This window comes from Taudactylus pleione, unplaced genomic scaffold, assembly GCF_031769625.1.
Source record: "Taudactylus pleione unplaced genomic scaffold, aTauple2 ptg000037l, whole genome shotgun sequence".
Classification (NCBI taxonomy): Eukaryota; Metazoa; Chordata; class Amphibia; order Anura; family Myobatrachidae; genus Taudactylus; species Taudactylus pleione.
The window spans coordinates 6,763,286-6,789,036 of record NW_028284439.1 but is presented as its reverse complement, the minus strand read 5'-3'; the positions used below and the strand labels follow the sequence as shown (position 1 = coordinate 6,789,036).

Genomic DNA, 25,751 nt, shown 5'->3' with positions numbered 1-25,751 from the left:
TCACCGGTCCCTGGATTCAGGTAAGGAAAAAAAAAATGTTTAATTTTTTTTTCTTTTTTTTACAGTAATCAGCTTGCGGTCTACTTAGACCACATAGCTGATTACTGGTACCGGCTCCCGCCTCTGCTCTCTCCGTTAGAGCAGAGTGGGAGCCCGGTAACCGGGGGAGACCCTGGATAACGCCACCTCCAGGTGGCGTTATTATCACAGGGCTTCCCCCGGTATTTTTTTACAATTTATTTTTAGTAACTTGCACACAGATCACATTTCCCATTACAATTATGGGAAATGCGATCTGCTTTACTAAAAATAAGTGATACTGGGGGTTGGAGTGGAATTTTACTAATTCTACTCCAATTGCCCTGTAATAACTACAGGTGAAACTAAAATAATGTGAAAAGGGTGTGAAAACACCCTTTTTCACTTTATTTTAGTAAAAATAATGTTAATAAATAGAGCCCAAAGGCTGGGACCCTGAATCATGTATATAAAGGACCTCCGATTTATGTAGGTTAATCTTATACCCAGCAAAAGAACCATATCGCGACAGTAATTCCAAAATAGCAGGAACAGAGTTTGTGAGATCTGACACAAACAAGAGCATGTAATCCGCAAAGAGACACATCTTCAGCATTACGTTCCCAATAGAAATCCCCCTAAATCCCTCATGCTGGCGAAGGGCTATTGCAAGAGGCTCCAGGGCCAGTGCAAATAACAGGGGTGAGAGAGGACAACCTTGTCGAGTGCCTTTCTGAACTTCAATAGGGGTAGACAAGTAACCATTTGTAGAAACCTGCGTGAGTGGTTCACGGTACAAAGTTTGTAATATTGACACAAACTCATCAGGGAATCCAAATCTCTTCAATGTTTCAAACAGGTGATCCCAAGTGACAAGGTCAAAAGCCTTTTCGGCATCCATAGAAATTATAGCCTGAGACCTAGGACCACCTGAGAAACCAAGAGCCTGTACGGCTGCCAGCACTTTCCGAACATTAACTACCGAATGGCGACCCACTAGTGATGTCAGTGGGGCCGGTCCCAGATGGAAGGCGTTCCCATGGGAACACCTCCGTCTGGGCAGCAATGCCCCCGGCACGCCCACCAAAGGGGGCGTGCTGTCAGTCGCCATCGACAGCACGCCCCCTTTGGTGCGAGACCCATAGCGACAGCTTGGCATAAGGGCACCATCGGCCCTATTTCAGACCCGCCCGCTTGCGGGCGGGTCTGAAATAGGCCCTCAGTGCACCCATCCCTGCAGTATATCTGTATCTCAGTACACCCCAATCCCTGCAGTAAATCTGTATCTCAGTGCACCCATCCCTGCAGTATATCTGTATCTCAGTGCACCCCAATCCCTACAGTATATCTGTATCTCAGTGCACCCATCCCTGCAGTGTCTCTGTATCTCAGTGCACCCATCCCTGCAGTATATCTGTATCTCAGTGCACCCATCCCTACCGTGTCTCTGTATGTCAGTGCACCCATCCCTGCAGTATATCTGTATCTCATTGCACCCATCCATGCAGTGTCTCTGTATCTCAGTGCACCCATCCCTGCAGTATATCTGTATCTCAGTGCACCACATCCCTGCAGTATATCTGCATCTCAGTGCACCCCAATCCCTGCAGTGTCTCTGTATCTCAGTGCACCCCAATCCCTGCAGTGTCTCTGTATCTTAGTGCACCCCAATGCCTGCAGTGTCTCTGTATCTCAGTGCACCCATGCCTGCCTTTAATCTGTATCTCACTGCACCCCAATCCCTGCAGTGTCTCTGTATCTCAGTGCACCCATCCCTGCAGTAGATCTGTATCTCAGTGCACCCCAATCCCTGCAGTGTCTCTGTATCTCAGTGCACCCATCCCTACCGTGTCTCTGTATCTCAGTGCACCCATCCCTGCAGTATATCTGTATCTCACTGCACCCATCCCTACCGTGTCTCTGTATGTCAGTGCACCCATCCCTGCAGTATATCTGTATCTCAGTGCACCCATCCCTGCAGTATATCTGTATCTCAGTGCACCCATCCCTGCAGTGTCTCTGTATGTCAGTGCACCCATCCCTACCGTGTCTCTGTATGTCAGTGCACCCATCCCTGCAGTATATCTGTATCTCAGTGCACCCATCCCTGCTGTATATCTGTATCTCAGTGTACCCATCCCTGCAGTATATCTGTATCTCAGTGCACCCATCCCTGCAGTGTCTCTGTATCTCAGTGCACCCATCCCTGCAGTATATCTGTATCTCAGTGCACCCATCCCTACCGTGTCTCTGTATCTCAGTGCACCCATCCCTGCAGTATATCTGTATCTCAGTGCACCCATCCCTACCGTGTCTCTGTATGTCAGTGCACCCATCCCTGCAGTATATCTGTATCTCAGTGCACCCATCCCTGCAGTGTCTCTGTATCTCAGTGCACCCATCCCTGCAGTATACCTGTATCTCAGTGCACCACATCCCTGCAGTATATCTGTATCTCAGTGCACCCCAATCCCTGCAGTGTCTCTGTATCTCAGTGCACCCCAATCCCTGCAGTGTCTCTGTATCTCAGTGCACCCCAATGCCTGCAGTGTCTCTGTATCTCAGTGCACCCATCCCTGCCTTAGATCTGTATCTCAGTGCACCCCAATCCCTGAAGTGTCTCTGTATCTCAGTGCACCCATCCCTGCAGTAGATCTGTATCTCAGTGCACCCCAATCCCTGCAGTGTCTCTGTATCTCAGTGCACCCAAATCCCTGCAGGGTCTCTGTATCTCAGTGCACCCAAATCCCTGCAGGGTCTCTGTATCTCAGTGCACCCATCCCTGCAGTGTCTCTGTATCTCAGTGCACCCATCCCTGCAGTGTCTCTGTATCTCTGTGCACCCATCCCTGCAGTGTCTCTGTATCTCAGTGCACCACAACCCTGCAGTATATCTGTATCTCAGTGCACCCATCCCTGCAGTATATCTGTATCTCATTGCACCCATCCCTGCAGTGTCTCTGTATCTCAGTGCACCCATCCCTGCAGTATATCTGTATCTCAGTGCACCACATCCCTGCAGTATATCTGCATCTCAGTGCACCCCAATCCCTGCAGTGTCTCTGTATCTCAGTGCACCCCAATCCCTGCAGTGTCTCTGTATCTTAGTGCACCCCAATGCCTGCAGTGTCTCTGTATCTCAGTGCACCCATGCCTGCCTTAGATCTGTATCTCACTGCACCCCAATCCCTGCAGTGTCTCTGTATCTCAGTGCACCCATCCCTGCAGTAGATCTGTATCTCAGTGCACCCCAATCCCTGCAGTGTCTCTGTATCTCAGTGCACCCATCCCTACCGTGTCTCTGTATCTCAGTGCACCCATCCCTGCAGTATATCTGTATCTCACTGCACCCATCCCTACCGTGTCTCTGTATGTCAGTGCACCCATCCCTGCAGTATATCTGTATCTCAGTGCACCCATCCCTGCAGTATATCTGTATCTCAGTGCACCCATCCCTGCAGTGTCTCTGTATGTCAGTGCACCCATCCCTACCGTGTCTCTGTATGTCAGTGCACCCATCCCTGCAGTATATCTGTATCTCAGTGCACCCATCCCTGCTGTATATCTGTATCTCAGTGTACCCATCCCTGCAGTATATCTGTATCTCAGTGCACCCATCCCTGCAGTGTCTCTGTATCTCAGTGCATTCATCCCTGCAGTATATCTGTATCTCAGTGCACCCATCCCTACCGTGTCTCTGTATCTCAGTGCACCCATCCCTGCAGTATATCTGTATATCAGTGCACCCATCCCTACCGTGTCTCTGTATGTCAGTGCACCCATCCCTGCAGTATATCTGTATCTCAGTGCACCCATCCCTGCAGTGTCTCTGTATCTCAGTGCACCCATCCCTGCAGTATACCTGTATCTCAGTGCACCACATCCCTGCAGTGTCTCTGTATCTCAGTGCACCCCAATCCCTGCAGTGTCTCTGTATCTCAGTGCACCCCAATCCCTGCAGTGTCTCTGTATCTCAGTGCACCCCAATGCCTGCAGTGTCTCTGTATCTCAGTGCACCCATCCCTGCCTTAGATCTGTATCTCAGTGCACCCCAATCCCTGAAGTGTCTCTGTATCTCAGTGCACCCATCCCTGCAGTAGATCTGTATCTCAGTGCACCCCAATCCCTGCAGTGTCTCTGTATCTCAGTGCACCCAAATCCCTGCAGGGTCTCTGTATCTCAGTGCACCCAAATCCCTGCAGGGTCTCTGTATCTCAGTGCACCCATCCCTGCAGTGTCTCTGTATCTCAGTGCACCCATCCCTGCAGTGTCTCTGTATCTCTGTGCACCCATCCCTGCAGTGTCTCTGTATCTCAGTGCACCACAACCCTGCAGTATATCTGTATCTCAGTGCACCCATCCCTGCAGTGTCTCTGTATGTCAGTGCACCCATCCCTACCGTGTCTCTGTATGTCAGTGCACCCATCCCTGCAGTATATCTGTATCTCAGTGCACCCATCCCTGCAGTATATCTGTATCTCAGTGTACCCATCCCTGCAGTATATCTGTATCTCAGTGCACCCATCCCTGCAGTGTCTCTGTATCTCAGTGCACCCATCCCTGCAGTATATCTGTATCTCAGTACACCCCAATCCCTGCAGTAAATCTGTATCTCAGTGCACCCATCCCTGCAGTATATCTGTATCTCAGTGCACCCCAATCCCTACAGTATATCTGTATCTCAGTGCACCCATCCCTGCAGTGTCTCTGTATCTCAGTGCACCCATCCCTGCAGTATATCTGTATCTCAGTGCACCCATCCCTACCGTGTCTCTGTATGTCAGTGCACCCATCCCTGCAGTATATCTGTATCTCATTGCACCCATCCCTGCAGTGTCTCTGTATCTCAGTGCACCCATCCCTGCAGTATATCTGTATCTCAGTGCACCACATCCCTGCAGTATATCTGCATCTCAGTGCACCCCAATCCCTGCAGTGTCTCTGTATCTCAGTGCACCCCAATCCCTGCAGTGTCTCTGTATCTTAGTGCACCCCAATGCCTGCAGTGTCTCTGTATCTCAGTGCACCCATCCCTGCCTTAGATCTGTATCTCACTGCACCCCAATCCCTGCAGTGTCTCTGTATCTCAGTGCACCCATCCCTGCAGTATATCTGTATCTCAGTGCACCCCAATCCCTACAGTATATCTGTATCTCAGTGCACCCATCCCTGCAGTGTCTCTGTATCTCAGTGCACCCATCCCTGCAGTATATCTGTATCTCAGTGCACCCATCCCTACCGTGTCTCTGTATGTCAGTGCACCCATCCCTGCAGTATATCTGTATCTCATTGCACCCATCCCTGCAGTGTCTCTGTATCTCAGTGCACCCATCCCTGCAGTATATCTGTATCTCAGTGCACCACATCCCTGCAGTATATCTGCATCTCAGTGCACCCCAATCCCTGCAGTGTCTCTGTATCTCAGTGCACCTCAATCCCTGCAGTGTCTCTGTATCTTAGTGCACCCCAATGCCTGCAGTGTCTCTGTATCTCAGTGCACCCATCCCTGCCTTAGATCTGTATCTCACTGCACCCCAATCCCTGCAGTGTCTCTGTATCTCAGTGCACCCATCCCTGCAGTAGATCTGTATCTCAGTGCACCCCAATCCCTGCAGTGTCTCTGAATCTCAGTGCACCCATCCCTACCGTGTCTCTGTATCTCAGTGCACCCATCCCTGCAGTATATCTGTATCTCAGTGCACCCATCCCTACCGTGTCTCTGTATGTCAGTGCACCCATCCCTGCAGTATATCTGTATCTCAGTGCACCCATCCCTGCAGTGTCTCTGTATGTCAGTGCACCCATCCCTACCGTGTCTCTGTATGTCAGTGCACCCATCCCTGCAGTATATCTGTATCTCAGTGCACCCATCCCTGCAGTATATCTGTATCTCAGTGTACCCATCCCTGCAGTATATCTGTATCTCAGTGCACCCATCCCTGCAGTGTCTCTGTATCTCAGTGCACCCATCCCTGCAGTATATCTGTATCTCAGTGCACCCATCCCTACCGTGTCTCTGTATCTCAGTGCACCCATCCCTGCAGTATATCTGTATCTCAGTGCACCCATCCCTACCGTGTCTCTGTATGTCAGTGCACCCATCCCTGCAGTATATCTGTATCTCAGTGCACCCATCCCTGCAGTGTCTCTGTATCTCAGTGCACCCATCCCTGCAGTATATCTGTATCTCAGTGCACCCCAATCCCTGCAGTGTCTCTGTATCTCAGTGCATCCCAATCCCTGCAGTGTCTCTGTATCTCAGTGCACCCCAATCCCTGCAGTGTCTCTGTATCTCAGTGCACCCCAATGCCTGCAGTGTCTCTGTATCTCAGTGCACCCATCCCTGCCTTAGATCTGTATCTCAGTGCACCCCAATCCCTGAAGTGTCTCTGTATCTCAGTGCACCCATCCCTGCAGTAGATCTGTATCTCAGTGCACCCCAATCCCTGCAGTGTCTCTGTATCTCAGTGCACCCAAATCCCTGCAGGGTCTCTGTATCTCAGTGCACCCAAATCCCTGCAGTGTCTCTGTATCTCAGTGCACCCATCCCTGCAGTGTCTCTGTATCTCAGTGCACCCATCCCTGCAGTGTCTCTGTATCTCAGTGCACCCATCCCTGCAGTGTCTCTGTATCTCAGTGCACCACAACCCTGCAGTATATCTGTATCTCAGTGCACCCATCCCTGCAGTGTCTCTGTATGTCAGTGCACCCATCCCTACCGTGTCTCTGTATGTCAGTGCACCCATCCCTGCAGTATATCTGTATCTCAGTGCACCCATCCCTGCAGTATATCTGTATCTCAGTGTACCCATCCCTGCAGTATATCTGTATCTCAGTGCACCCATCCCTGCAGTGTCTCTGTATCTCAGTGCACCCATCCCTGCAGTATATCTGTATCTCAGTGCACCCATCCCTACCGTGTCTCTGTATCTCAGTGCACCCATCCCTGCAGTATATCTGTATCTCAGTGCACCCATCCCTACCGTGTCTCTGTATCTCAGTGCACCCCAATGCCTGCAGTGTCTCTGTATCTCAGTGCACCCATCCCTGCCTTAGATCTGTATCTCAGTGCACCCCAATCCCTGCAGTGTCTCTGTATCTCAGTGCACCCATCCCTGCAGTAGATCTGTATCTCAGTGCACCCCAATCCCTGCAGTGTCTCTGTATCTCAGTGCACCCAAATCCCTGCCGTGTCTCTGTATCTCAGTGCACCCATCCCTGCAGTGTCTCTGTATCTCAGTGCACCACATCCCTGCAGTATATCTGTATCTCAGTGCACCACATCCCTGCAGTATATCTGTATCTCAGTGCACCCATCCCTGCAGTGTCTCTGTATCTCAGTGCACCCATCCCTGCAGTGTCTCTGTATCTCAGTGCACCCATCCCTGCAGTGTCTCTGTATCTCAGTGCACCCATCCCTGCAGTGTCTCTGTATCTCAGTGCACCCATCCCTACCGTGTCTCTGTATGTCAGTGCACCCATCCCTGCAGTATATCTGTATCTCAGTGCACCCATCCCTGCAGTATATCTGTATCTCAGTGCACCAATCCCTAGAGTATCTCTACCTCTTTATACTAGGGTTGGCCATTGACCATTAATGGTTTTGCAACAAAACTGTTTTTTCCGTTGATTGTGATGCACTGATGCTGAACCATCAATGGAGGTCCTGTTGCTAAAAAAAATATCAGCAGCGACAGGCAGATGGTCAAGGTCTGCACATGAGCAGCGCTCAGCCATCAATGGATAGCCCTAAATGGCCATAACTACTTTGTACCCATCCGTTCAGTGTCTCTGAGGGTTAGTCATGTCAGAAGGGCTGGAGGTGTGCTGCTGTGATTGCTTCATTTAGGCACCAACCCAGCTATTCAGAGCCACAGTTTACTGCACTGTATGGGAGAGAGGGGATGGGACAATGATGGGATTCTGTGCAAGGTGCATCATCCAGCCCATGGACTGCCCACTTCACTCTGGAGTCCAGAAGAACACCCCCTCCCCCCAAAAAAAAATTTGTTCTGCAAACCTAAGCGACCCATAGGAGAGAAAGGAGCATTTGCGCAAAACAGAGTCCAAACCTAAATTAACTCCACTATATGTACTGTATTATTCAGTAAAACAGCCCAGAAACTTTCCCATCCCTATAACTACACTGTGTTTTATTTTAATTTATTAAACAGATTTAATAAATTGTAGTAATTTCTCATTGCTATTTATTAAAATATCATGTCAGAAAAAGCACTTTTACTTATTTCATTAACACCCCTTATTTCTCAAACTTGACAGTTCAGAACTGTTTTCACTGTTTGTAACGGTGTTTGTGTTTCCAAATGGACATCATTAAGAAGATGTTTTGGCTTCATAATAAAATAGTTTAGCGGCTGAAAAACCAGGACTGTCTACACTAGAATGGAAGATCATTAATCAGTAACCTGCAGCTTCTTTCATGTATCACTGCTATAGGCTCACAGACTGCCTTACCCTTTTCATGTAATAGCTTGGTAAATCTTTCTGAAGCTTATTTTTCATGAACCTTGAAGATTAATGGTTAACTACTGTACTGTTGTCCATTGTTGCAGCTGGTGGCTAAGGTCGGGGAAAGAGGGTCCTTTTTGTTTGCCTAAACATATTATATAGATAAAAGTTTTTCTTTCCTGGAACCCATTTGGAAATACATTTGCATTGTATTAATAAAAAAAAAAAAAAAAAAGCATGTAGGGATGTAAGCTAGTTATCAATGTGAATTCATATATACCTCTGTGCGGGGGTGGCTTTAGAGAGGAGGGGGCCTGGTGCAGTCTCCACCAGGGCCACCTCCGCTCTCACAGAGCAGTTATGAGTAGACTCTGGCATTGTGCCAGGGTGTACTGTGTATATACAGGTCTCCAGAAACATGGAGTGTGCCATGTTCCAGGCGATATCTCTACTGCACATCTCTGAGAAAATGACAAATGCAACATTTTCTCCATGATTTCAGTAGCACTCGAACTTCAGAGAGGTGCATATAATATATGGGTGCGGTGCGATGCGCTCCTTGTGTGCACTGTACGCCCTCCACCCTGCAACTGATAACAGAAATTAGGTCCAGTACATCAGGAGGCAGGGAGTGTATAAGAAAGTGGAGACCTATCTAGCCTCATTGTGTGTCAATTCTCTATGGTTTGAGTCACATGTGTGGGGTCAGATGGAGGCAAATGAGTAGTGAGGAGGCTGCTGATTTTGGTGGCTGGCAGCTGGATAGAAGACCACAGCTTCTGTGGTGTGTCGCTGCTCTGGACAAAAATGTAGGGTCGAAAATGGCAACCAGTGTGCCAAGAAATGACTCCAAATGTAGCGCACCACAATCTAAACATTTCAGAGGTGAGCTGGTGGGGACGAAGGAACCTGGAGTTAGGGAATAATATCTCTAGTAGTATCCCTATTGGGCATGAGCAGCACAGTACTGTTGTTGTCCCTGCATTGCAATATGAAAAAGTGAAGTGATTGCTAATGCGATCATTTCAATTCAATATCCGGACTCGGCACAGTCTGCTGTCCACGCATGTGTGTGGCGGCCATTGCTGGAGCCTCTGCCTGTCATTTTTGGCGAATGTAGCCCCTAGGTAAATCGAACAACTTTGCAGGCCCCATATAGGTGCTGTGGCTGCTGTCAGAAATGGGGGGACCGTGACAGATATTAGGGTGATACTTAATATTCACGGGTATTCCCGAAAACCTGTGATTTCTAGAGATATGCTGCAAATACTGAATGATTGGTTCTTGAAGTCTGATCATTTTCATAGTCTAATAATGCAACTAGAAAATTATATACTGTGAACCACGGCATGTATTCAAAGTATTTTTTCCAAACTACTAGAGTCGTGTGTCAGATAAATATAGTTTCACTGGACTATGCTTAACAATATGATTTTTTTTAAAATGGCATTTCAGCATAAAATTTTTGTGGAGTTTTATATGCTGCACTAATTTAACACAATACAAAGTGCATACTTTGCTGTCTCCATCCCTATAGTGGGTGTGGCTTACACAATGATATATCCAAAATAAAGATTTTTGTGTACTCAAATTTTCTTTTTTTGTTTTAATTGGATGCATCTTGATAAGATAAGTGGCCTCACCATTACTTGACATAAGATTACCTAATAACTACACCACTGTAATCCTTTTATTTATTTATTTTTTTACCACCGTTTATTAAATAAAGTTTTTTTTATCTTGTTTTATTATATTAGGGATTTTTGGAATGTTGGGCTTGACATGTAAAGAACATACAGCAGTAATGACTCGTTTATCAGTCACAGTTGAAAGTATGAGAAAGCACTCTTCTAACTTATAAGAAGGCTATTCCATGTTACATGTTAGTTTCATCCAGAGTTTCCTAAACTGTGCCATTACAGTCCAGGTTTTAAGGATATCCATGCTTGAGTCCAGATGGTTAAATCAAATTGACTGAAGAACAAGGGTGCCATTCTAGGCACCCTGCTAGCCAGATGAGGCTAGCAGAAAAAAGCTCCTTGGGCCTGACCAAATGATTCAGAGGTTCTCCATCCCTGGTCTAACCCCTAGGGGTGTATCTATAATAGGTGCAGGGTGTGCGATGCACATGAGCCCCTGGGTCGACATGGGGCTCACACTACACCCCCTGCACACATTTATTTAATACTTACCTCTCCGGAGTGCCACGTCAGTGGTAGCAGCGCTGTGCAAATCACCGGCAAAATGGCGCGGTGCAGACTTTCCCAGCGTTTTGCGCAGTAGACTCTGGCATAGCACCAGAGTCTACTCTAGTGCCTGGAGTCTGCTGCACTCATTGCTTTGCTGACTGCTGGGTAGAGAAGACACTGCACACAGGTTTCCTCCTCTCTTAATATGCCCCTGCTAATTCCCCTCCAGTAGCCTAGCTCTAACCCTCCTCTTCCTGCAGAATGACAACATTTTTGCACATGCCGACATGTTTAGTGTTAACTGTTGACATTATGAAGTCGACATGTCATCATTGTAAATGTCCACATTATGACAACATCCCGTAATAGTGAGGATCCACACATGCAACAATTTGGTTATTATAGCTGAATGTTTAATCACCATTAGAGGGCCTGATTCACTACCGATTGCAACTGCGAATGCAATAGTGATTACGTACGCAGTCTCATTGCGATTATATGCTAATCCATTGCGATCGCTATGCCTTTGCAGCATAACATAAGGACGCCCACTTTACCTTACACACATTTGGAATGTTTAGCAAGACTGCGAAACCATTGGTACAGTCGAGTACCATCGCAGCCTCACGCACACTTGCACAAGCTCTGAAATTGGTAAATTCATTGTACGCTATGAGACCTCAGGCTGTATAGGCCATCGCAGTGGCTAATTTATGCATGCCCCTGCAACAGCGTTCCAATGCACTGGTACGCCATGCTCAGTGATGCCTTGTTTGGGTTTTTAATTCCAAAAATGGAAGCCCAACATGGATTCATTGAACATGCGCCAGCCCCCACACATGCTCAGGAGAACAGAACTGGGGCCTCTGATGGACAGATGTGCAGAGCAGCACACAAGCAGTTGTGCAATTCCGTCCATCTCTGATGCAAATGCAGAAGGAGGTGTCAGACACCACCATGCTGCATTGGTGATCCCAGCACTGCGACTGATGTCGCAGACTGGAATCACCATTGCCACCAATGGTCGCAATGGTTACTCCTGAAGCTGCCCGCAGCGTGACCGGGTGCTGGTCATGTGAGAGGCTAGGAATCTGCATCCGTCGACTCAGACCCTGGAATCGTCCCTCCCTTGAAAATGGGAATGACACAACCTCCTTTCTGGGAACGGTGACCAACCATGCTCCTGCTCTGTCCCCCAAATGCTGCAGCATGTCAATCATGCTGCGGCTTGGGAGGTATGCGAGTGAGATCGCAGGACCCATTCTGCACATGGGTAGAAACGGTCCTGTGCAATCCCCCCTCTAAGTGCCTAACCCTAACCACCCCCTTCCCCTTCTGCCTAAACCTAAGTCCCCCCCGGGGGTGCCTAACCATAACCCTCCCTCCCCCTAGCCTAACCCTAACCCTCCCGGGGGGAGTGCCTAACCATAAGTCCCCCCCGGGAGCACTAAACCTAATCCTCCCCCCCCCCGCGGCTGTCCGCTCGCGGCGCCCGGCATCACTACAATCGGGATGCCGGTCTAGATGTAGACGCCCGGCATTTCACCCTTGCCGGGATATGACAGTCGGGAAGCCGGCTGCCGGTATTTAGGCAGTCGGCTTCCCGATTGCATACCGCTCACATACATCCTTCATCGCTACGTTAGAATAGATGTTACTATACTATACTTTCTGTTGAACAGTCAGCAGATAATGTTCATTTAGTAGTTAACAGGATGTGAAAAAATTAAACACCATTTCTCTCCAAGTGAAATCACAGTTCCCATCACTTTCCAGGTAATAAGCTCAGACACGGGATCGACAATTACCTTCTGGATGATAGACACTGGACGGAAAATCAAACAGTTCTCTGGCTGTCATGGCAATGAAGAGATTAGCACCATGGCTCTAGATGCAAATGAAACGAGGCTTTTAACAGGGAGCACTGATGGAACAGTAAAGGTGAGGAGAGCGTGCTTTATAACATGTTAGTGAGCGCTATCTGTTGTTTGGTTCTTATAAAGCTGTTAGCCACTTAAACCTGCAAAATCAGACTGTATATTGTATGTCATTAACTGTACAAACATTGCGTTGTTGTATATGATGATACATAATACTGCAGTGGAGGCCCCAGAGGTGGGGCTGCAGAACAGTCCAAAATTCAAATAGGGGAGCCACACCAACTGTAAGTGAGTCCCAGCCGGTGATGTTTGACAGCGTTTGGGGAGGCAGTTGATGAGGCTCCCCTATTTCAGTTTTGGACTGCACTGCAGTCTCACCTCTGGAGCCGTCACTACATAATAAACAACATTGGTACTCCCATGAAGTTTATATGATATGAGCTTATTATTTAACCATTTTGCCTAAAACTATGACTGGACCATTTTTACAACATACCTGAAGCAGAAAGGTAAAATACATTGCTCAGTGTTGCCCCATTACTAATACATGCTTTTACTAGCAAATTGCAATTCCTTCCAATGACCAAGGGGTCAGGTGTTATGCTGACACCACATGTTCCACCTACTTTCAGTAGATTACACAGGAATTTAAATACAGTATTTTTTAAAATTTTATTAAAACAAAATCCTGTCTGTGTAACTGAGGCATGGTCAGGGTACTCCATATGAAGTAAGACTCTTACAGATACAGAACAGAACAGCAAACACAATGAGAATGGCACAGTTTGCTGCAGCTGAATATTTTATATATGATAATGTTGCTGCATGGCCAGTGTGGAATGAGAGATTTGTCTGTTTTCACCTAAATGCTAAACTACAGTATATGGAAAGACTGGCAAGTTCACTTCTTTATGTTATGGGAAAAGAGGCCAAATCAAACCAATAAATCCTGAAGAAATCCACAAAAATGATTATGAAGCAGTTCTGCCTAAGTTTGATAGCCAGCTTTTTATATATTAAACAGAAATGTCTTTTATGAAATCCTGCTTCTCTCAAAGGTGTGAACAGCCAGATGAAGCTGCAGAGGTTGCTGAAAAACAGATGGGCAGAATCTCAAGTTTATATATCATACTTACCAACTTGACTTACTCCTCTCTGGGAGAAGCCTGGAGAGGAGATGCTGCTGACAACTTCGGGGGACGGAACCAGGCGCTAGACGTTATTAGCTCACACCCCTGTCAAGACAAAATACAGCGAATGTGGGTCCGCGAGAAGGGACGGTTCTAAATGACGCGATTCCTGACATTTTAGCCCCGCCTCTCTGTACAGACAATTTGCCCATCCTACCAATTTTACTAGGAAGTGGGCAGAATGCAGGTGATCTACCTCCTCTTCCAGGTGGACTACCCAAAAAATCATGAGCTTCCCGTAACTTCAGGAGAGTAGGCATGTATAATAATGTATGTGTTAAAAGTAGAGATGAGCTTTTCAGATTCTGTGGAATCTGAACCGCTCCGAACAGTGGGGATTCGAGTCCACTCTAACCGCGGCTCGGGTGTTCCCACCTTACTCGGATCCTACTGCGAGGCCGAATGTCATCCTCCTGACGTCGGATTCTCGCAAGAGTTCGCCTCTACATAAGGCACTGAGACCAGGACTCTGCGTCATTTCTCTCCCACGCTCTGCACTGCTCTGCTGATTAAGTGGCTGTGTACAGAGTCAGAGACTCACAAGTGGCTGTGCTGGCAAAGTGACTGTTAAGGGGGCACACTGCATGCTGCTGTATGCTGCTCTATACTCATACTTGCCAACTCTGTGATTCTGCAGGCCGTAGCCCACTGTGTGTACAAGCACTGTGTATACAAGTACTGTGACTCCTTGGACCGTAGCCCACTGTGTATACAAACACTGTGACTCCTTGGGCCTTAACCCACTATGACCCGTATTCGGTTAGCCGCTAAAATTTCGTTGCTGACGGTGGAATCTTGTTTCCGATGTCATTGCGTGTTTTACCCGTGGAAAGTTATCGGGCGCGCCCCGATATTCGCCCTATTAAATTCCAAAGGATGCGTAAATGCGTCCCGGCGAAACACAAACAGGCAGAAAGTGCTGTCAAAAATGGGGAACTCAGCCTGACGCCCCCCAAAAGATGCACTAACATTGGGGATCAATATAGATGTCCCCGATTAGGCCTACTGAATCTATTTGGGGTACTTAAGTGCTGTCAATTGCTTCAAAATAGAGTTTTTGCACAAGTGGTGAAGAATAGCATTTAGCAATTTTTGGGGGTGAAAATAAGTATTCCTGTAAAATTTGGGGTACTTGAAAATGGGTACAAGCATAGTTAAAAGTCGCTAATTTGTTGTTTTATAAAACGCACCTTCAGCAAGCATCTGCAACCAAAAAAAACCTCCCCCATACTTGAGGACCCCCCAAAAGTCTATTTCACTCCTTTTTAGATTTGTACCCCAACTTTGTACTTTTTTGTCCCCATTTTCAAAGTAATTTTTTGGGGTGTTCCACACTTTTTTTTTTTACGCAGTTTTTCTATTCTAGGTTAATTCTATTCAAGGGTGCTCAGTGGTTTCCCCACCTTTGCACCCAAATCCGCAATTCTGCACTCTTTTTCCGCCTTCTTTCAAAGGCGAATCTTTTCCGCCTATTACATTGCATCGACTTTCTGCGAATGCGAAAAGTCTTTGTAATTGAATACGGCATAAAGTTTCCGCCTGGCAAAATAACGTCATCTGCGATACTTTTCTGCGGATTCTGACTTTTTGCGTCTAATTGAATACGGGCCTATGTATATAGGCACGGTGACTCCTTGCGTCGTAGCTCTCTGTGTATACACACACCATAACTCCTTGGGCCTTAGCCCTCTTTGTATAAAAGCATCGTGACTACTTGGGCCGTAGCCCTCTGTGTAACTGTATACAAGCACTGTGACTCCTTGGGCCTTAGCCCTGTGTATATACAAGCACCGTGAATCCTTGGACTGTACTTCACTGTGTATACAAGTACTGTGACTCCTTGGGCCATAGCCCACTTTGTATACAAGCACCATGAATCCTTGGGCCATAACACTCTGTGTTTACACGGATCATGACTCCTTGGACCGTAGCCCCCTGTGTAACTGTATACAAGCACTGTGACTCCTTGGGTATTAGCCCTCTGTGTATACAAGCACCGTGACTCCTTGGGCTGTACCCCACTGTGTATACAAGTACTGTGACTCCTTGGGGGGTAGGCCACTGTGTATACAAACACTGTGACTCCTTGGGCCTTAGCCCTCTCTGTGTCCATAACACACAGGTACTGTGAGACAGTAGTGAGTGGCAATGTTTCATAGATGTGCTTTAAACTGCGGTGTCTGTGCCGCTGCTCTGTCACTTAGTAACCAGCCAGCTTACTGCAGCCTTTGGCCAATAATGGTGAAAACAATATTGTGAGCTGTGAGGTGGTCTAAATTGACTGTAAATGACTGAAAATTAATGTTATTGAGGTTAATAATACTCTAGGAACACAAAAAAGCCCAAATGATGTGATTTTAGCTTTTCTTTGTACATTTTTGTAAAAAAAATCAAATCCAAAGCCAGTCACGGTGGTTTGGCAAATTCAAACCCAGATGACGAATCAAAGCCAAATACAAATACAAATCCAGCAAAAATGGTCTGGCGCACATCCCTAGTTGGTAATTCTGTCAGTTTGCTCAGGTACGATCAGAATGGACAAAGTTGCAAAGAGTAGACAAGGAAATACTTTGCAGGTCATTCACACCAAATTGAACTTTTTATTTTGAAACTCCATAGACATCGGATTGTGATCCTAAAATCAATGCATAATGAATTCCTGTGCTTGTTCTATTAAGAACATTTTGTAGTGCCCCTTATTCATATTACGCTACACAGTAGTGTCTTTTATTCATGTTACGCCACAGTAGTGCCCCATATTCACATTATGTTACAAAATAATGGCAACAATGCACGTTATGCCACATATTAGTACCGATTTATTTGTGTTATGCCACATTTTGGGCTATATTTTCACATTATGCTACACAGTAGTTCCCATATTTCATATTATGCCACAGTAATTTCCATAGTTCACATTATGCCATAGTAGTGCCCCTTATTCACATTATGCCCAACTACACTGCGTCCTTGCTGTGGACGTCGTGTAGGTGGAGCTACAAGCACCACTCCGTTCACATTATGCCCCCTGGTTGGGAGAACTGATCTCTTTGTGTTTCACGCTCAGCTCAGCACAGCAGGCGCTCTGCCCTTCTACAGATGGCTGATCTCCAGTGCCCTGGCCAGAGCAGACGCCTGGAGAAGGTGCTCTACTGGAGCCACTCCTCTATGCCCCTGCTTGTAGAGACTTAGAATATTCTGAAAAACAGGATTTTGAAAAACAGGTTGACATTATTCATACCTTTTATTAATCTCTCCACTGCAGGGTTAGTGGCAGTAGTGTAAATTAGTGTAGGTAGTGTATGCTGGGAGCAGTTGCAGGGTTAGCAGTGGTAGGGTAGTGTGTGCAGGGAGCTGGTGCAGGGCTAGCGGTGGTAGTGTAGAGCAGAGTCGTAACTAGACTTTTTGGTGCCCTGTGCCAGAAAGAGCATTGGCGCAACTCTCATTTTTCAAAGGGACGTAAAGCACCCACAAAAGGACCATGGCTTCATGGGGAAGGGCCAGGGAAGAGATAGGGAAGGCCAGGAGATGCTGGGGATGAAATAAGAGGAAGCTACAAGCAAGATTGATAATAAACAGAAATTTGACATTCCCAATTAGCGCCCCCTGACCTGTGGTGCCCTGTGCGATGGCATCGGCTGCACTACCCTAACCAGGTGCATGGTTAGCAGTGGTAATGTAGTGTAGGCGGGGAGCGGGTGCAGAGCTAGCGGTGGTAGTGTGTGTGCAGGGAGCAGGTGCAGGGTTAGCGGTGGTAGTGTAGGTAGTGTGTGCAGGGAGCAGGTGCAGGGTTATCGGTGGTAATGTAGTGTGTGCAGGGAGCAGGTGCAGGGTTAGTGCTGGTAGTGTACTGTGTGCGGGGAATGGGTGCAGGGCTAGCGTTGGTAGTGTAGGTAGTGTCTGCTGGGAGCAGGTGCAGGCTTAGCGGCGGTAATGTAGTGTGTGTGGGGAGCATGTGCAGGGTTAACGACAGTAGTGTGCGGGGCGTGGGTGCAGGGCTAGCGGTGGTAGTGTATTGTGTGTGGGTAGCGGGTGCAGGGTTAGCAGCTGTAGTGTACTGTGTGCAGGGAGCTGGTGCAGGACTAGCGGTGATAGTGTAGGTAGTGTGTGCGGGGAGCAGGTGCAGGGTTAGTGGTGGTAGTGTAGTGTGTGTGGGGAGTGAGTGCAGGGCTAGCGGTGGTAGTGTAGTGTGTGCATGGAGCAGGTGCAGGGTTAGAGAGGGTAGTGTACTGTGTGTGGGGAGCGGGTGCTGGGTTAGCGGTGGTTTTGTAGTGTGTGTGGGGAGTGAGTGCAGGGCTAGTGGTGGTAGTGTAGTGTGTGTGGGGAGTGAGTGCAGGGCTAGTGGTGGTAGTGTAATGTAAGTAGTGTGTGAGGGGAGCAGGTGCAGGGTTAGCGGTAGTAGTGTAGTGTGTGCTGGAGCGAGTGTAGGGTTAGCGGTGGTAGTAAAAAAAAATATATGAACCAGGAACTGCGCTATATCAATCACAACAATAATGTAGAAATTATGTCAATATAGAAATATCTATTCGACCCGTATCTGTATAAAATAATTTTATGACATAAAATAAATAAAGTATTAATATAAAAAAACAGGATAGGTGTAATTCAGCCTATACAGACAATAATTCTTATATTAAAACTGTAAGATTATTCCCAATGACATGTAGAGCGATCCAAAAGTAAATAAAAATAGATAGAGTCCTCCATATATTAATTAGTAACAATATTCCAAATGTGTTGCAGGGAAAGAGAAAATTCCATTGATACAAAGACACTTTAAATGTGAAACAATGTCTCCATCAGGGTGCAATACGCAGTAATTGACAGTGTTCCATATGAGTAGCCACAGATAGATGGTATAATCAAGCTATTTGATCACTGCAGTATATAATATAAAGACGTGGAAACTGTAAAAAAGTCAAATGTTTCTTGTCTGTACTGTGGACTATGATGAAAAAGTCACAAGTATTAATTATAGTGGATAGCTTACCACTTTTAGATGGTGTTGATTAGACAATCAGGCTATGCTGAAGTGTTCAGCGTAGGAACTCCGGTCCGTCCTGTAAGCTGAGGCTCCGTCCACAGAGCTCAATGAGACTGACGTCTCTACCCAGCTCGGAGCAGTGCACAACAGCCGCACAAGTCAGCCGAATGGTCTGTGACTCCTGCAGTGTTCCTGGTTCATATATTTTTTTGTTGCTTATTTCTATTGAGGAACTACAGAGTTCCTCAGGAACAGCTGCTTAATCAACCTCAATATTCTCACTCTGAACTAACTAGCGCCGACTGGTTTCTAACTGCTCTGTGTTCTTAGCGGTGGTATTGTAGTGTGTGCTGGGAGCGAGTGTAGGGTTAGCGGTGGTAGTGTAGTGTGTGCAGGGAGCGGGTGTAGGGCTAGCGGTGGTAGTGTATTGTGTGTGGGGAGTGGGTACAGGGTTAGCAGCAGTAGTGTACTGTGTGTGGGGTTCTGGTGCAGGACTATCAGTGGTAGTGTATTGTGTGCGTGGAGTGGGTGCATGGTTAGCGGTGGTAGTGTAGGTAGTGTGTGCGGGGAGCAGGTGCAGGGTTAGCGGTGGCATTGTGTGTGAGGGGAGCAGGTGCAGGGTTAGCGGTGGTATTGTGTGTGTGTGGAGCAGGTGCAGGGTTAGCGATGGTAGTGTAGTGTGTGCGGGAAGCTGGTGCAGGGCTAGCGGTGGTAGTGTATGGGCGGGGAGCAGGTGCAGTCTTAGCGGCGGTATTGTGTGTGAGGGGAGCAGGTGCAGAGTTAGCGGCGGTATTGTGGTGTGTGTGGGGAGCAGGTGTAGGGCTAGCAGTGGTAGTATACAGAGGGGTAGCATTGAGCCATGGTGCCTGGAGCATGCCTATGCTAGCACCCACACCCCCCATCTCCCCTCCCCCGAACTGAAATTTGGTAAAGTGGACGTGGTCAACATGTGAGTCTAATTTAAAATGTTAAAAAATCTTTAAGGCATCCATTAATTTATTGCAATTAACACTTGTATACAAACCATTAAGCTAGCTTAATACAAAAAATAATGACGACACCACAGCATTGGTTTAAAGCTCAAAGTTATTTATTTATTCATTGCAATTAATTTTAATTCAATAAGGGTGGCAAAGTAGGACGCTACCAAGAACCATCTCTAGCCAATTGATAAACCCCACTCATAGGCCAATTCTTTTGACCAATCAACACCAAAAACCAATTAATCTACCTAACCTCTTAATCAATTACAAAAAATGAGGCCACTTATATTGCTTATTTAAGGCGTCCATTAATTTATTGCAATTAACACTTGTATACAAACCATTAAGCTACCTTAATATTAAAAATAACGACAATGACACCACTGCAATTGTCTAAAGCTCAGTTATTTACTTACTCGCAGGGGTAGGACACACCCGTCATCTTTCAAAAGGGTAAGTGCCCCACAACGACCACTTATGCCACCGGTGGCTAGTAGCACCTTCCCGCCACAGCTAGATTCTAGAAACTGCAGCCTGCCACCCTCAAGCAACTTCTAATCCCAACTGGACCTAGCCCGTACTCAATTGAGAAATGAGAAAATATACTTCAGGAACACTCCTAAACCGGACTCTGAAAGATGAAACCCATCTGACCTAAAGTATTGTGGACTCTGTAAAGTCAACTATAGGTGTCTAACTACTACACCCCCAGAAGAAGCCACAAACCTGAAAATAGCTGCATTGATCTTTTTCCTAGAATTGTCCACTGCCACCAGATTCCTGGAACCCCTCCAAACAAACCTAGGTATCAACTCCGACCATACCACATGAGCCTCAGGCTAGCGTGAGACCACCTCTACCAAATCAGCCTTCACTTTTAAAATAAGGTCGATTCCTTTCACCTGCCCTACAACATTGCCCCCAAGGTGCACAATTAACCAGTCAGGCCTCCCCCATAGTTGTTCCTTCCTGAAAATGAACTCCAAAAAAGCTGCCCACCTTAAACCTCAAACTCCTATCCATCTAACCCTTCGCCCCCCCAACATCAGAGAAGCCTTCCTAGCTGACGAATGACGCTCAGTCCAAAATATTTAGGAATGACCCACAATCCACACTTGCTCTGTTGATGTATGGGATGCTGTAAAAGAAAGGACCCCTAAAAGTCAGTATCCTTGCCCATAAATCCAAATAACTGAACGATTAACCAAGAACTGTGTTAGTGACAAACAAAAACCCAAGCGAAGGAGAAAACTTAAAAACCTCCCGTGGACCTCAATATTCAGCCAATTGTAATTTAGGCCTCCTCGGAGGAAAATTAAAAATCCCTTCACACCCCCACTTTTTGAATGCAAGCCATTCAAAAACTGATGGGTAAGCAACGTTTTTGGGTTAGCGCTACAAGTGCAACATCAAACCTTATCACAACGTACATAAGACTTAAAAGCCGAAGACTTCCAATGGCCCATCTCCTGTATGGCTGAAGCTTTCAAACCGCTGGCCACTGTGCAAGTAGCCGCTCCGATACGAAAAGAGTGGGTGCCGTAGTTCTCACTCCTCAGTCCCAACTTAACCAGACAGCGCTTGAAAACTGCTGCGAATTGAAATTTAGTAAGGAGTAGAGAATCTGTATGCAATAAAAGCTGCCCACCTCCTGCTGGCCGCAACAGCAAGTAATGCCTAGCTAAGCGCAAAGGGCAAATCTCAGCTACTACATTACTTTTTAAAGGCAACCCCCGACTCCTGTCCATTTGATCCATTTTTGAGTGGGGAACCTTGCAAAGGACTGCCTCTCCCTTCAACACAACGTTTTTAAATAACACACCTGTATTCCCTGATCACTTATTTGAAGCCACTAACTCACTAATTTTAAATGCCCTGAAGAAAGCAAAGGAATAAGCCAGTTGAAACAGTACCACCTCATATTCTGAATCTGCCACCGATTTCAGGACTACTAGCAGGTCCAGCAACAACCCCAAATCAATGGGCCTACGGGAATCAGCCAGGGGCGGCTTCTCTTTAGGCCATCCCTTCAGGTCCTTGGACAAGACAAATGACCTAGTGGGATCATGAACTTGATTAATTCTAGCAAAGAAGGAAATCCCAGCTAAAGCAGAAGCCATGGGAGATTTGGACCTTCCCTGACTATAGTGCCCCAAGACAAATGCCAGCAAACATTCCTCATCTGACTTACCCTCCTGTTGGTACCTAATATTATATGCTTCCCACTCATGCCAAGCTGATGAATAGGCTCGCAATGTAGATGGCGCCAAGGATTTCCATGCCAATTCTGTTATGCCTGATCGATAATCTGCCAGACATAAGGAGGACACATTAATCCGGAGTTGTGCTTCCGGCACCAAAAAGTGAAACTTATCAAAGTTGAACTGAGACAAAGCATCTGCTATCTCATTCTCCACCCCTGGCACATGCTTTGCTATAAAACTGATGTTAAACTGTAAACACTTCAAAACCAGGTGCCTTAAAAGACGAAGGGCCTGTGGTGAAGAGGAACGCTGGTTGTTAACCGCGTGAACAACTCCCAATTTGGAGCACCGAAAGACAAAGCTCTGATTCGACAATTTTTTGGCCCACGGTTCAACGGCCACAATTGTTGGAAACCGTTCCAACAAAAGCAAATTGGCCGTAAAACCACGTGAAAACCAAGATGGGGGCATACCATTCCTCCTGGAAAAAGCCCCAAAACTGTAAGAGCCAGCCACATCAGTAAACAACTGAATAGACGAATTTGACACTGGCCTGGAAGGCCAGATCAATTCCAAATTGAAATGAATAGAAAATGAAGACCGCACCCATAAATCATCCTTTATTTCCTTTGACAATCGGATGGTGTGGTACGGCTTGACAACCCCTGCAGTTGCCCTCTCTAGCTTCCGGCAAAAAACTTTCCCCATTCCAATTATTCTACAAGCAAATTTGAAGGAGCCAAGGAGGATCTGAACTTGACGTAGCTTCACCCTATCCTTGCTCAAGCACTCCTTTATTTGGGCCAAAAGCATTTGGACTTTGTCCACAGGAATGCGACAACAACCTACTACTGTGTCGACCTCAATACCCAGGTAAAGAAGGCAACACATAGGGCCTTCCATCTTGTCGTGTGCGATTGGGACCCCCATTGCTTTAAACAATGCGTGGGCCGAGAACAAAAGATCTTGACAAATGTTACTGTCTCTTGGGCCTATAAAGAGAAAATCTAAGTAATGTGCAATTCCACTGTGACCGGTGCCTGCTTGGATACACCAATGCAGAAACATACTGAATTTCGCAAGAGACAGAACAACCCATGGGTAAACATTTATCTAAATAAAAAAGCCCGTCTAACTTGAAACCCATGAACCTCAGGGAATTTGATATGAAACAGTAGGAGACGAAAAGCGGACTCGATGTCCAATTTTGCCACAATGCCCCAGGGCCAAAATCCTGGAACAAGTCAAGAGCCTCCTCAAACAACTGGTACCGAACTCTACAAAACTCTTCAGGAATCGTGTCATTAACAGAGGCCCCATGAGGGTGCTGGATTAAGCAGAACTTCCGCGGAACTTTCTTGGGCACCACCCCTAACAGAGAAATGCACAACTCGGGCATAGGCTCAGATGAGAAGGACTGCACATGCGGCTCTACTTAATGTCACGGCCAGGGTTTCTCGGCATGGTAGTCACCGTGTATTTCCTGTGAGGTCGTTATAGCGGGGGGTCTCTGGCAGCGGTGCTGGTGTTTGGCGAGGGGCATTGGCTGCGCGGGAACATTGTCACTAGGCCTGGTGAGGTCTGGCGGTGTTTCCGTTCCATTGGCATGGGCTCCGCCATCTTGCCTGCGGCCATGTGATTCCGGCTGTCCAATCCTGGTAGGTCATGTGCTCATTCCAGCCAGTCACAGCGCGGCACTGAGTATTTAGGTAGGTCCAGAGCCTTCCTTCCTTTGCCAGTGCAACGTGTTTCTCAGCTGCGGCTGAGAGAGATTACATGTGCCTTACCTGCCTGCCTGTTACGCTACTAGCGTGAACCTTGCCTGCTCCAACCTGCTGGATTTACCCTGCACCCTCCACATACCTTTTCACCTGCCTGAGTACCAGAACCTGCTGTTTCCCTGCACCTTGCCTCCCTTCACTCCCATCTGGACTTCATTACCTCAGATTGCATTTGTTACAGCTCACCATACCCGCACTTATTACAGCTCATCATTCCTGCATTCAGTTACAGCTCATCATATCTGCATTCTGTTACAGCTCACCATATTTGGTTATTGGACTGTTCCTGCCTGTCACTATCTGGACATTTCCCCATTAACCCCCACTACAGTTATCAAGTGCACTTTAGTGCTATACCTGGACTTTTTATTTGCCATTCCCATGTCTTCTAAGTCACTTATTAATAACTCCACTTTTTCATTTAAGTCTGCTTCTGTGTCTGCTCCTATCACCACCCCGGGCCCACAACAAATTCAGAACCTCACACTTAATTTCCGCCTCCACCTTTTGTCTCACCACATGAGGTAATTCCCTTGCTGACCTTAAATTCCTGCACGCCCCAACCTGAACCGAATTGATAATGGGCAAACTAAACCCCTCCCCCAAAAATTGAGCATCATCTCTCCTGGGGTACCTTGCCAGCCATTTATTCAATTCAGACAGAACTACTAGAGATGAAGCCTTATTTATTACCTGCGCTACCTGTATCCCGATCGGGGTGACTGGGGGACCAGCACTCTTTAGTTGGATGACCTGCTCCAAAACTTCTACAGAAGTGTTGAAAATGACAACTCATGCCGCTGTGACATTTGGATTCATTGTACATGAAGCATTTTCCCTTCTCCACGTACCCTTCTCCACACCCCTGCCTTGGAGACAGGGGTGTGTTTGTTATCCTAACCCTCAAGTGCATTCTTGCTCTGTTGTGTGACCTCCAACCAAACTTCCACATCTTTAAAACCTAAAGGCATGGTTGGGTTTCCGTCTTGTTTTCGACTACATTTTTCATCGTACTCCCTCCATATGTAACCCTTAGATTTTATGAACATCTCGTGAACTAAAAATATGTATTTTAAAATATTGGGATGTTCATTGGGCCTTGTATCTAAATAAGATGTCGAAAAAAACTAAGAAACCCCTTAACCAGTGGTGAAAACTACAGAAAGCGATTTCTCCCATGCCTCCTGCCTTTTTAGCCTTTTCAACATCCTGCCTCATTTCCTTAGTCAACGTGAACACATCTACATACTTCCCCTTCTTTATCTTTTCCCTCATGCTTTTCCTTAACACCCTAGTCACCGTTGTGTTTGTGCAATGCACCATTTCTGAGAAAAGCGCAGACTCAGAGGAAGCTCCTGATGAACACGCGTCTCTCTGCTTTGCAGCTTTTTCACCAACCTGTGCGCAATTAACTTAGCTAATTTTCACGGGTGCTTGGAGGAGCCCGAAAATTCGCTGCTAGTTGAAGATTCGGATGTTGAACTGACAGATGATATATTAGAAATACCATGCTCACCAGATCCAGATGGCCCCGGAATCTCCAAAGCATCCGCATTGGTTGCTGCTACCGAAATGGCTGAATCTCCCGTTAACGCCACTTGTTCACCTGCTGTCTGTCTCTTCCTCCAAACCGTCTCCCCCTGGCACAACCTGCACTGTTGATGTGCTAGCTACAACTTCAGAACCGGAAACAGAAATTGTTAACTGGCTGGGAAAAACTAGTTCTGCGGCTGGAGCAGGGGGTAGGGGGGAGTTCCTACGCTGCTTTCGACTGGGGGAACTGGTGCAGGAGGTACGGGGGGAGCTGTAACTTTGGGGTGGGCAGGGGTGGCTGAAAGGAAAAGGTTATTACCTGTGACAGTGGGCGCATGGGAATACCCAGGCAACCAAGGACCTGGCATTGCATATCCAGATTGCCAGGGGTAATTGTATGGGCTTGGCGGTTGTTGCGCCGGGTTTAAAGCTGGTTGCCAATATGGTGTCTGCCTAAAAATTGGTGCCAGCGGGGTATTAAATTGATACGGTGCTGTCAATGCAAAAGGATTGGGGGAAGA

The 25,751-nt window shown here is 46.9% G+C and overlaps 1 protein-coding gene across 2 annotated transcripts in view; it reads left to right on the top strand.

The window, feature by feature from the left end:
- WDR49 (WD repeat domain 49) overlaps nucleotides 1-25,751 on the top strand; it is a 210,970-nt gene that overhangs the window by 96,266 nt on the left and 88,953 nt on the right. For both annotated transcript variants that reach the window (XM_088452316.1, XM_088452315.1), the window contains one exon: nucleotides 12,452-12,616. In XM_088452316.1, coding sequence (XP_088308442.1) covers nucleotides 12,452-12,616 — 165 coding nt within the window. The remainder of the gene's footprint in view (nucleotides 1-12,451; nucleotides 12,617-25,751) is intronic.